This window comes from Ascaphus truei, chromosome 10 (assembly GCF_040206685.1).
Source record: "Ascaphus truei isolate aAscTru1 chromosome 10, aAscTru1.hap1, whole genome shotgun sequence".
NCBI classification, from domain to species: domain Eukaryota; kingdom Metazoa; phylum Chordata; class Amphibia; order Anura; family Ascaphidae; genus Ascaphus; species Ascaphus truei.
This window is the reverse complement of record NC_134492.1, coordinates 23087376-23100386: the sequence shown is the minus strand read 5'-3', so window position 1 is coordinate 23100386 and position 13011 is coordinate 23087376. Positions and strand designations below refer to the sequence as shown.

The window sequence follows — 13011 nt, the reverse complement described above, 5'->3', positions numbered from 1 at the left end:
TGGAAGACATCAGTAATATTTCTGGATCCTTTTTAGAATGCATCTAAAAGGTGAAATACCCCATAACCTTTATGAGTAACACACTAAGCCTTTCCTCTACAAAATCCTTGGAGTCCAACTATTTTATTTTTTAGTATTTAAAAAAAAAAGTATGTTTGTGATTTTTTTTTCACTTGGCTAGTTTTATCCTATCGAAACATATTAATTACTGTCACTAGCTCAATTTGGTTCCATGTGGGACTGCCCCTGAATGAATAAAACAGTGATCTGTACAAAACAAATTTCTCCAGGCAATGAAAAGGGGTAAGCAAGGAAAAGGGACAAAAACAAGGATCCTATTATTTACACATGTTCACCAGAACTAAAACTCCACAACATGGTTTGCATCAGAAATGTGTGTTAACATTCCCTACCTATGCAGAAACAAACAGAGAGCAGCATACTGTGTTGTAATCCATAAAAATATTTTTACTGAGAAATTGCCAGATAAAGCTACTTTAGAAAAAAAACGGCCGCTAAATCTCAAGTGTCCCGCAGTCCAATAGGAAGCCACAACGTCATTGGGGTAAGGCTGTGTAAATGGTTATATCAATAGTGATATTAGGCAGGATTGTAAGCTCTTTGGAGGAGGGCCCTCTAACTATTTCACCAGTGTTTGGTAATGTTGCAATTGTATTATTTTCTTCACACCCTACATGTACTGCAGAATGTTTGTACATTATAAATGATTTTTTATTTTTGTACAGAAAAAAAAAATATATATAAACCCATACATTAGACATATAGATCAATATATAAACATCCTCCCCAATGCTTTTAATGGCTGTTGATGCATAGAGAAGATATGAAGATATGGGAGAAGTGCATCATAGAGTGACAATGTAACTTAATTGGGTATCCCTGCCGTTCTCTCACTAAATAAGCAATAAACTTGTCAACTCTGGCTCTGTTCGATCTTTCCAAGTGTAAATTCTGACATAGATATTAAGTTTCATTAATGTTAAAACTTGCGCAGTCCAACACATTGACTCTAATGGTACCCAACATGCTATTAGCGATAACAATAGTATCAGCCTCACATCCTCCGTTATATTCTTCTAGGATGCTGCAATGCACATACTTTTTCCGAAAACGTGGTAATTTGACTAGCTGAGAGAAGGAAGTGACAGGGTGAAATGCTCGTACTCGTTGGCTTCTTGCACTGCTAGTTCTCACTCTTACAATTGTGTCGCAAAGTAGCATTGCAATTTAAAAAAATAAATAAATACTTTGTATAAAACACTAGTTTGCATAATAAATAGATAAAATACAGCATTTACATTTGAGTTTTACAACCAGTAGTTTTTAAAAATTAAATACAAAATGGCAACCCAATCATGATTTATTAGACCACTGAATTCTCCACTAATTTCTATTTACACGAATGGAAGTTAAAATATTTTTAAAATGTGGCTCACTCACCATACTGATATCGGGGACAGTGTGAACTATTATAGTTCATATACTTAGATCAAAAGCTGTGTAATGCGGCAGGAATAGGCTTATAGGGGTGTGGCAGGACGGCCTGTAGGCGAGGTCAGACAATAGTCCACACGGGTAGTTTCAGGTTAAAGCAAATGTTATGTGGTTTTATTTCTCCACAGTAGAACTAAACATTTGGGCACACTGTCCCTTTAAGGCAACACAAAATATAGCAGCAAAATAACATCTACTCCACATTGGGAGAACTTACTCACAATCCAAGTCCTATCAGGCTGGCTGGCTGTCTCTCTCCAGTTCCCAAACTTTTAACATATATTACAACAGTTAGGAAACAATATTTAGAAAGAGGTTTGGTTATCCATCTGCATAGCAGCTTGTCTAGGATAGCTCTGTAGTATGAGGCAGCCACTTGCTTACAAGCAGTGGTTTCCTTATATCTCATCGTGCTGGTTGTCAGGCGTGTCTGCTTCCTCCTTATTTCCCAACCATTCCTCCTGGGTTAACCATCTGAGTGCTGGATGAAGGACTCAGAAGTATGTCTCCCAGGCATAACTATTAGTAGCTGACTTCACCGTGTCACAACGTAAGAAGGTACTGGAATGGGGCCACTCTTCCAAGACTGCTGGACATCCGGGTACTAGTAGGACTATCGATCTAGTAGAACGGACCTTCTGGTGGCCCAAGATGCGAAAGGACATCAAGGACTTTGTCGATGCATGCCCAACATGTGTGTAAGACTCCCTGGGATAAACTACCAGGACTCAATCGCCCACTTCCTATTCTGAACCGCCCATGGACGCACTTAGCCATGGATTTTATAGTTGAACTGCCAGTGTCTACCATTCTGGTAGTAGATCTTTTTCGAAAGTCCCACTTTGTTCCGTTGAGAGGTCTTCCCAACGCTCCCAAATTGGCGGGCATCTTCACCAAAGAAATCTTTCAACTTCACGGGGTACCGCTGGTCATAGTCTCCGACAGAGGTTCCCAATTTATATCCAAAAATGCTGGCGCTCCTGCCAGCGACTGGGGATAGCGCTACATTTTTTTATCCGGGTACCATCCTCAGACCAACGGCCAGACCGAGAGAATGAACCAGTCTCTGGAACAATACATCCGGTGGTTTTGTGTCTGATAATCAGGACGACTTGACCGAACTTGCTCTTAAGCTACGCAACGGATCCACCGCGGAGTCGCCCTTTTTCATTAACTACGGTTTCCATCCCCTTCTACAACCCCGCCTCCGAGATTCCAGCGGCAGACGACAGAGTCTGGAATCTTCAGAAACTATGGAAGAGGATTCAAGCGAACCTCAAAAAATCGGCAACTACCAGTCAAAATGCCCAAGCAGACCATAACCAAAGTGAGGTTCAGGAATTTAAACCAGGAGACGAGGTCTGGTTGTCATCCAGAAACATTCGACTCAAGGTTCCTTCCCTAAAACTGGCACCTAGGTTCATTGGACCATTTGTAGTCACAGAGAAAATCAATCTGGTTGCGTATCGGCACGGCTTCCATCTTCGATGAAGATTCCCTCCGTATTCCATGTCTCTCTCTTAAAACCAGTCACCAGGAATAACTTTTCCTCAGCTCCTGAAGCTTCCCCTCCTCCTTGCCTTGTACAGGGCCAACTAGAATATGAGGTACAATCCATTCTGGATTTGAGGTACTCCAGAGGATCCATTCAGTACCTGGTACACTGGAAAGGATTCGGACCGGAGCAAAGGTTTTGGGTTCCGCATCATCGTCTTCATGGCCCCAGACTCCGTCTCTTCCATCAAAGATACCCAGATAAGCCGTCCTGGAGTCGCCCGGAGGTCGCTCCTGAAGGGGGGGGTCCTGTGAGGGCTGGGGAGTCATGCTGCCCTCTGTGTGCTCCCCGTAGGTTCCAGCATTCCATGCCGCCACCGGCACTAGGTACACTCACACCTGGGGAATCCGGAGCCCCCACGCCTCCTGCACTACGTAGCGGTTGGCGCAGTCGGGCGGACACCGCTCCCTGCACGGATGCACGCACCCGTGCCAACACGTGTCCTTGCGCGAGCGCGCTGCACAGCTGCGCGCACGCCTCTCCTCACTGACACACGCTCACTGCAGCAAAATCATAGGTGCTTCTGACACCTGAAACCTGTCATGCCACAGACTCCTCCTGGTTCCCCCCCCCCTAGCTCCCAACTTCCCATTGGTGTGCCCCTCCTATTTATTCCCTTTTCTCCATTCACTCAGCGGCTGAGCATAGTCTGTGTTCCTGTGTTCATCTCTCTTGTGCCTATCTCCCCATCTTGTGCTGCTTTGCCCTGCTTTCCGTGATCTCCCGTGTACCGACCCAGCTTTACTCTTTGACTCCACACTTCTGGCTCCCCGACCTCGGCTTACCCACTACGATCCGGACCTCTCCAACCCCGACCTTGGCCAAGTACCCGCAACGATCCGTACCTCTCCAACCCCGACCTGGCTACCCTAACCAATCTGCAATCAAGGCGTGCCCTCGCGGCTGTGGGTTGTTGTTCCTAATCCGTACCTCGGCCTCGCGGTCCCGTCTAGTTTGTGGTGAGCACAACGTGACAGAAGGAGAAGAGGGTGGTCCACGGTGTCAAATGCTGCAGAGAGGTCGAGTAATATGACCAGCGAATTCATCGTTAAATGTCAATTGTTGAAGGTATAAAGGACTGCTGCTACCCCGGATATGCCTACGTCACTGAGGAATCTAAAGCGAAACGCATCTGACGGTTTTTGGTCATCACAGGCCACCGTAGTGAGGAAGTTGGATTGCCAGCTTTGGCCAGCATCTCGCCGGGAGCGCATGCGCGAACGAACAGGGGCTGTGTAAAGAGTGTACAGAGAAGAAAGCAAACGGAGGAGGACCCAGCCCGTGCACAGGCGTTTGGAAACCCTCCCTGCCGTTTGCTGATCTCTACGCACTATATAGAAGATACTACCAACTGGAAAACAGTCTACACATGACAACCCATCTCTGAGAGGGACGCTCTGTGGAGTCTGGATCCATCTCCTCCCTATGCCAAAAAAATTTGGCCGCTTATGAGTTTTTAATCTCTATTTTTTGTATGGTATTAAACGTTATTATACTATTTTTTTCCCTTTTCCTTATTCTCTGAGGTGTCATCAGGGGGTTTCCCCTCACCCCCAACCCACCCTCCACCCAGAGGAGTAGTCATCTGACCAAGACCAGACACCTAATGTGAGTCTGTCTCCTCCCTTACTTTATTCCCCTTAAATGAAAAATCAAGGTATATATGTGTGTTGAATTAATCCTCATTTTGGTCCCCCTCTCTCCTTTATTTTCTACGTCCATATATGTCCTGGAGCCACACGCAGAACAACGCGCCTGAGGATTTCTCCCCTTTTCCCTTCTATACAAGTACACAGAGGTTGGCGAATCACCTCTGAGAGACTCGGGCAGCAGAACTGCATTGTGTGAAGGACTACAGTCACGTATTGTGCAGTAGGATATCTCTTTTGGCGCAACTTCTCTATCTCCTTAAAATGTGAACAGAGAAGTGGTGAAGAAAGGAGAGATGGAGATATATGAATAGAATTTGAGACATACAGAGGCTGGTAGAAAGAAGTGCATAATTTGAGAAGAAGTGAGGTCACAGCAAATATAAAAATAGTAAATGCGGCTCACAGCAATAGTAAAGTGCTGAGATGTGCAGTCTGGGATAGATAATATCCTCCTTTCCAGCGTAGTTCAAAGGCAGGAATCAGGGCCAGTAGGTTTTATTCACTTCACTTCTTTTGAACTTCCTTTTAAACTTCAGTTGTCCTGCTACTTACAATGTGCTACTTGGAGATGGGCTGCAAGCAGCTTAAGGCTGTTCTACCTGGGTTTAAATGGGCCTAAAATGTCACCTGACAGTTAAGTTCAGTCTGCTTAATTACCACATGTGATCGTTAAAGCAAGGTCCAAGAAACAGATGAACATTCAGAAAGAGAATAATGTGGATAAACAACTGAAAGCTGGCCTTGTTGACTTGGATTGGTATCTTCTACTGGCACCAACAAAGTGAGCTCAGCAGACCAAGGAAGATTGCTCTCATAACTTCCTGCCATTCAATCTTTAAGTAGTAAGAAGTTGGACGATTGAGGACAGCCCATGTCCGGTATTACTTAGCAAACAGATGCAAAATGCTTCATAAGAGAAAGGTAAATTGATCTCCCATATTCTGGCAGCCACCAGGTGCACGATTACAGCTTGCTGGAAGGGGCCAGTACCAGATATCACCAGGTTAATAAAATCTGGCAAGGGCTTTATAACGAGTAAATAACGGCTCACCTCAAACTCGAATAAATTTTGTGACATTCATGAGCCATGGCTAAGTAAAATAGGGCATTCAAGACAAGCCCCGACTCTCCTGACCCTTTAGAGACAATTTTCACCACAAAAAAAAAAAGAAAGTAACTCTGATTAATTGTTATACTATACTGTCATATATGTGTGACTAAGTGTAATGGCCAACATGATACTGACCGCCTGGAATTGTACCCAGTCCCCCTACCCCACAGTTTTATTATTGTACCTGTAACCTCCACCCACCCTTCCCTTTATTTCTACATCCTTTACAAGTCTTTTAAAATCAATAAAACACAGTTTTAAAAAATCAATATTTTCTCATTAAAGTCGCCATTCAGTATTCTACAGCAATATTCTGCCAAAGTACAACCCTACCGGTGGCCTTAACAATTAACTGAGGATGATCATTTAAACAGAATGTACAAAAAAAAATTCAAAGCAGCAAGTATGGCCAGTACTTCAGCCGAAAGTTTGTGCGATCCAAAGCAATCATAGTGCATTCGCTTTCTCGGTTGATTTGCAAACTGTCGATCAGTCAAGATAACAGTTCAGAAACAAGGGTTCTATTCGAATTCTTAAGCCCCAATATAAAACCCAGAAACAATGCAGTCAAGTAATCTCTGCTTTCTACAAAAAGTAGGGAAGCCACGACACAGTATGGCCAACTCCTACTGACCACTAAATCGCCACAAATCAGGAACTTTTAGTAGGCCTAATCAACTGCTGACAACCAAAACATAGAACTCGTCAGTTTTGTAATTTATATCAAACCAATAATCACAAAGTTACCACATCACTAGAAATTTATTGTCACACCCTAAAAAGATTACCAAATGTAGGCTGTGTTAAAAAAGACTGTTGATCCACACAAATGGATGAGGTTAATATTTTTTTTCCCCTGCATTATTCAGTCATTTTTGCAACACCTGTCTAAAAACAGATTAGGTCCCATTGATCACCAAAGATTTAAGCAGCAATCCACCATTTTTTTATATATATATACCAGGGGGGGGGGGCTGTACCACCCTGTTTTCAGCCTTGGGCACCCCCGGTTCCTAAGATATTTAACTGTGAAATCGCCAGGTTTAAATCTCCCTCCAGTGGTAACAAAATGGCTAACAAAATGTTAGGTCAAAAGAAAGCTGCATCAGCTGGGGGCTTCCTATTGGATCGCAATTTAAATGTCCCTTAAAAGCGATAAAGTAATATCGATAACTTCACCAATAAATTGTATGGGGAACCGCTGGATACCCAGGGCTGAAAAGAGCACATCCCAGCCCCAGAGGACCCTCTGGTTCTAATACTGTATAATAAAAATAAGAGGAGGGGGCTTAGTTAAGGGGGAGATTGCCGATTTAATATTTGTGAATACTAAACTTGGATTCCCACACGATTTAAAATATGTATGTGCACAGTGCCAGGTTTTAAACACACCCAGGAGCATTTTCCAAGAAGACACAAAACCCTAAGCCTTAGAGGATAAGCTGTTCCAGAGCGATAGATACTGTAGGTTAGAGACAGAAGCACAGCCAAAAATCCATATGAACAAATAAAGAATTTCCGGGCAACTCCAGATAAAAAAGACGAATTTATTAAAAATCAAGCTCACAATGGTGGTGAAGAAACGCACTTACGCGTTTCGTCCAGAGGGACTTTCTCGAGGTGTCACACACCCAGGAGCATTTTCTAAGAAGACACATTATCCATTTGCGTGCTCGTGTCAAGACCCTAAGCCTTAAAGGATAAGCTGATCCAGAGCGATGGCTGTTCTGCATCTTCCGAGGATGTATGATTTCATCCAAAAAATGTTTTCATTAGTGTTAACCGTTTCCAATCCCCAATGTGAACACGGCTCACAAAAATCCAGCAACCCAAGACACCTATTGGTGTGAATAATCTAATTTATTAGAAAAACATGGTTACTCCAAGATTTGTCAAAAGATTGTTGCTCTCTCCACTTTATGTTGCTTATAACTCAAAAGTTCTTCTTTGAGCCTTATACTGCAGATCAGTGCTGCACTGCTTTACAAACAGGCTGATAAATAATTGGGCTAACAAGCATTTCCTTCAATGTACAGACATATTGCTGCCTGGTTTAAAAAAAAAAAACCTAAAAGCATTAAAAAAATACAGGCAAGGAGTCCAATACAAAGAGTTTACACAAGGTTAAAGACTTCCCTGCATTGATTTCCATACATCACAATAAAACATTGTAACAAACGTATCGTTAAGGGGTTAAAGAGCTCAGATTAAATTCCCCATTTGTTTCCTTTGTGAGATCTTCCATATTGTCACAAACTCTTGTAACATCCCCACCAAATGAAGCATCTACAACTGTACAGTATATTGACCATTAGGAATGGTAAACAAATATTCGGAAAAAGAAAAAAAAGAAAGAAAAAAAACCAGTAGGAAAAATCTTGGTTTCTAAATCTTTGTAGTCAACGCCAACTAAAGACATTTATTAGCAGGCAGTGAGACCAACACAATAATAACCTTTAAAGTCATTTGTAGATTCGGACATGCACTTATCCTTACTTACATGCAAGTTATTTTATTGCTTTGATGTTTAATACATTTTACAATTATCCTTACCTTGGTGCGCTCTTGTGCTTCTTTTCTTGGTCATTTGTAAATATGTTTTTGGGACATGAATAGCATCGTCAGATGTGTATGTTGTGCTTCAGGCACTCAAAAAGTAAGGTCAAATGCCAAGCACATCAAAGGGAGTTTTAATTGCAATAGAATCCGTTTTCTCCTCCACAGACAATATGAGGGTGGTAATTTGTACCATAATGGGTATAATTTCAATAGTCATTTTTTTGCCACACTGTTTATTCAAGTCTCTAATCATCCAAAGAGAAAAAGGGTTCTATAGTTTATATAAACTTTTTAGTGCGGCTTTGAAATTCCCTTTCTCAGAATTAACGTTTGAAAAGTGATTCTAGTTCAGAAATTATATTACACTAGATCTGCATTAGGAAATAAATAAATCTTTACACACCCCTAATATCTCTTCAATGCCACGGCAAAATCATTCTTTTAGTAAACCGTCAGTTTATAAATACAAGTATACATATGTGCGGTCTTCCGTATAACACTATAGACGTTGTGTCAAACAAAATCCATAAGAATACATTGTCAAATATTCCCTCAAAAAACATTATGATCCCAATGATTTCATGAATTACCGTGCTGTGTCAGCGAGTTATGCATATTTTTCTATAACTATCCAACACTACGACTTTTCTAGGTTGCCAACATTGTGTGGCAGGTCTTTAAAATTATATAAAACAACTGGGGAAATAAACTGCAACTAAATAGCAGAAGCCAATCGATTACAGCTCTAGAAACTTAGCAGACTTGCATCACAAATCTTCCTTTCTACTCATTTCAAGTGGCAATACTGTCTTTTCAAGGTAGCTTTTCAGTAACTTGGAATACACTAACTCAATTCTTTAGACTATTAATTTTACTAAGATTGTATTGTTCTATGGTGCTTGCAGCAAATGCATTTACATAGTCACAATGAATCTGTACCAAGGGCCCAGCAATCTAGATATGGGATACACACTGTGCTCAAACTCAAAGATAGCAGAAGATCCCAGAACTAGTTTCTCCCACTTCCAAACTTCAGTAGGCGACTTTAAAATAAATAATATTGTGTAAATATTGATATAATTATGTAAATGGTACGAGTGTTAATATAATTAGCTGTAATACACGTCATTAATGTCCAATAGGTGTTCAAGACAAAAAAAAAAAAAAAAAAGAAGGAGCTAGCAAACACGGCGAGGAAAACAAAATTTGAATTAGCCCTTAATATAGTCCATATCTAATTGAAAGGAAGCAAACTAGAAACAATGTGCCCTAAGCATTGCTTGGTAGAATCATAGATTTATCTTTATCATGGTATGTATACCCTCTGCAGGAGCATAGCAAAAACCAGCACACACATCGTCAAACAATCCAGTGTATTTAATTGAAGATCCTGGAAACGATATGTCTATCAGCAATATATAACATTCAGTCTACATTGTTTTCAGACAGCTAAAATCCTCTCCTCTAGCATTTTAATACTAGTTTATGCTCAAAGTTAAAGACAATTTGATAACCAAATAGTCTTCCAATAAGTGACACATACAGAGAAATTACAAACAAAACGTAAAAAAATATCTCCAAATAGTTTGCATTAGCAATTTTGCTAAATCCTAACCTGGCCACAAACAATGCAAATAAATTTTTGAACGCATCCTTTCCTTGGTTAAAGGATATGCTGGCGAGCACGCGCTAGCCCAGCTGTGTCTCAATTGTTAAGCAATGCACAAATCAGTCCACAGAAATTACATACATAATTTGTTTCCTCCCAGAAAAGTAACTGTCAAAGCATTGTTTTGTAACAAACTAGAAATAATTGTTAAACACAATATTTATTACAAATAAATAAAAATGTGACTGCAACAAAACCAATATGCTTGATATGTTAAACAAGTGACCCATTAGCCATTATTGCACTTCTCAGTTAAATCTTCCATTAAATTAAGGTTTTTGCTCTTAACCTTTGGATCCAAATTATCACACAGATGTCGTCAACAATTATTTTAGGCTTTAAAATAAATGTTATGTTTCTTTAAGAAGAACAGCTTGGTTCATATACAACGCATTTGCAATGTAAATACATAAAGAAATGTTTGATCAGTAAATTATATCAAGAATTTCAAACACTAAAGAAAGTATTAAGGCCACAAATATTCTTATTTGAGAGACCAGCATTCTAAGAAACCCTTGCATAATTTCACTACTCCAATATTTGACATATCTAATATTTTATGTCCGCACAGCATGAAGCACTTAAGGTTAGATCACCATGAATATCATATTAGAGGTTCTTAACACATCTATGAACCCAAACCACATTTTGGCATTCCTACGTCTATGCCATTCATGGTATTAACATCAAAGCGGGCCTTGATAAGGAAACGGTTGAGAACACTACAGGATGTAATCATGGCAGCCTCCAAAATAGAGAAGTAGTGAATAAAGGCACTCATGAAGTTGTAATGATTATAGATTGAACAAGGTCATCGTTTTAGTCCTATTTCACACTGATCAAGTCATGAGATGGGAACGAAGTGCTGACCTTACTAACTATCATCACTACCACATGTATATGTATTTAGTACTTTGTGTATTTGGTGACCCAATGTCACCCTTCAAAGCCCCAGAGGACTTCTTCCTAAACGTACATCAGTACACTTACTCTACAGCAGTGGACAGAGACCCTAAATAGCATAGGAAGTGATCACTCCAACCGTTGTTATTCACAGAAACATAATTCACTATAGTCATCCTGCTTCTGTTCTGTAACTACAGTATCATTTTCTTCAAAAAGGAGTTTATTAAGACACAGAAAATGTAATTCGGCATCTGCATCAAAACTGAGTCGTTTATTGAAACAAAGCTGGCACAAATTTATTATATGAAAATAGTGGAAATTCCCACTTTTGTAGCATTGTAGAAGACCCATTAAAAGGGGAACTCACCATTTATATTATAGCTCTTCCATTGACAATGCTAGGCTACTCCTGACAGCAAAAAACACTCACCATAACAAATACAGATTAATGCTGCTTTAAATACAGTACAAACTAAGCATCACCTACCGTCACAACAGGTAGAGAAGAACTTGCAATCTACTGGTCATTTAATAATACTAGGGAAGATAAAAGATTCTCTTCAAAAATAAAAAAAAAGTGATCTGACATCTGCAAACTGGTCAGTAAGGAGCATCAGAAGTTTAAATATCAGACACAGCGAGTCCATTTTATTTGTAGAAGGAAACAGCACTCAAGGTATGTATATTGAAACCATCACAAAAAAAATGGATGAAGGTCCCTTTGGGGACCGAAACATTTTTTGTGATGGTTTCAGTTTACCTTTTCAATACTTACCTGAAGTGCTGCTCCTTCTGAACTGCAGGTTTGGATGATGCAATATGATTTATTAATCGATTTATGATACATACAGATGCCAAACACAGAATATGCTAGAGGTTGCGCCTATTGGAGATATATATAAAATTAAAAAAAAAAAATATATACATATATATATATACACACACACACACACTTATTTTATCACAACACAGTATGTACATTTTAGAGTACTCTGGTTTAATATATATATATATATATATATATATATATATATATATAGGTAGAGATTACAAATGGAGTTGCGAGTTATAGGTTCATAACATATGGGATCCTAGTTGCATGTCAAACACAATATGGGACTCCAAGTTATGGGTTCAGCCCCTGATATATACCCACATGGGTCCTATGGCAGAGACATAATTCTCTCATATATATATATATATATATATATGAGAGAGAGAGACCTCGTGTCTTTATCCCATTGTACCAATTGGATTGTAAGCTCATAGGGACAGGCGAGCCCTGTTCTATACCAGCCGTTCATTACACAAATGATTATTAACGAGGGTCCCTGGAATGAGGGACGTGGCCTCCCTGTTGCCCCCACTCGGGGTGTCTGGGAAATATTTGACCCCACGGATGCTCACCTGCTCCTTGCCGCCTGCTCTCCCCTCTGCTCCCGCTGTCCTCCTCCTGAGCGGCGGGGCCGGGGCTGCCCGCGCATCCTCGCCGGTGCCCGTTCCGGTCTTCTCCTGGCTCCCCCGTCCTCTCTTCATGGCTTCCTGCGGGGCAGGGGATTCTTATCAGGCGGTCAGACAGGGAAGCCCCCCTCACCCGGTGTCCCTCTCACCCGGTGTCCATCTCACTCGCCGCCTTATCCCCACGCACCAACCAGCAGGCTCCACCGACCTTCCCCGCTCTGCGGTCCCTTCACAACCCTCCGGCTGCAGCGATCACTCCGCCAACCAACCAGCCGGAACTACATAGTGCCTCCTGTCAAACCCCGCGCTGAGAGCTCTCGCGCTGTTTAGGGGAGGGGCCTAAAACGTATGGGGGCGTGTCTACTGGTGTAGGTGAAAGGGGTGGGATAAAACGTCACCAATAGCAGGGGCGGGGATTACTGCACGCCTTTAGGAAGAACTCGACTTTGATTGGCTGGTGCTAAATGTCACTCAATGGTTATTATGGGCCCTCCTATATAATTATGTCTGTGTTTGGTGTCAGGTTCAGAGTCAATAAGGCATGGACTAACATGTTTGTAGCCCAGGGACTGACCTTTCATAG

At 41.1% G+C, this 13011-nt stretch overlaps 1 protein-coding gene across 1 annotated transcript in view; it reads right to left on the bottom strand.

Annotated features, from left to right (window-relative positions):
• Positions 1-12717, bottom strand: part of MAST2 (microtubule associated serine/threonine kinase 2) — a 231077-nt gene extending 218360 nt beyond the window's left edge. Inside the window, exon 1 of the mRNA XM_075616224.1 lies at positions 12375-12717. Within this exon, the coding sequence (XP_075472339.1) occupies positions 12375-12503 (129 nt within the window). The 5' untranslated portion in view covers positions 12504-12717. The remainder of the gene's footprint in view (positions 1-12374) is intronic.
• Between the last annotated feature and the right edge of the window lie 294 nt (positions 12718-13011).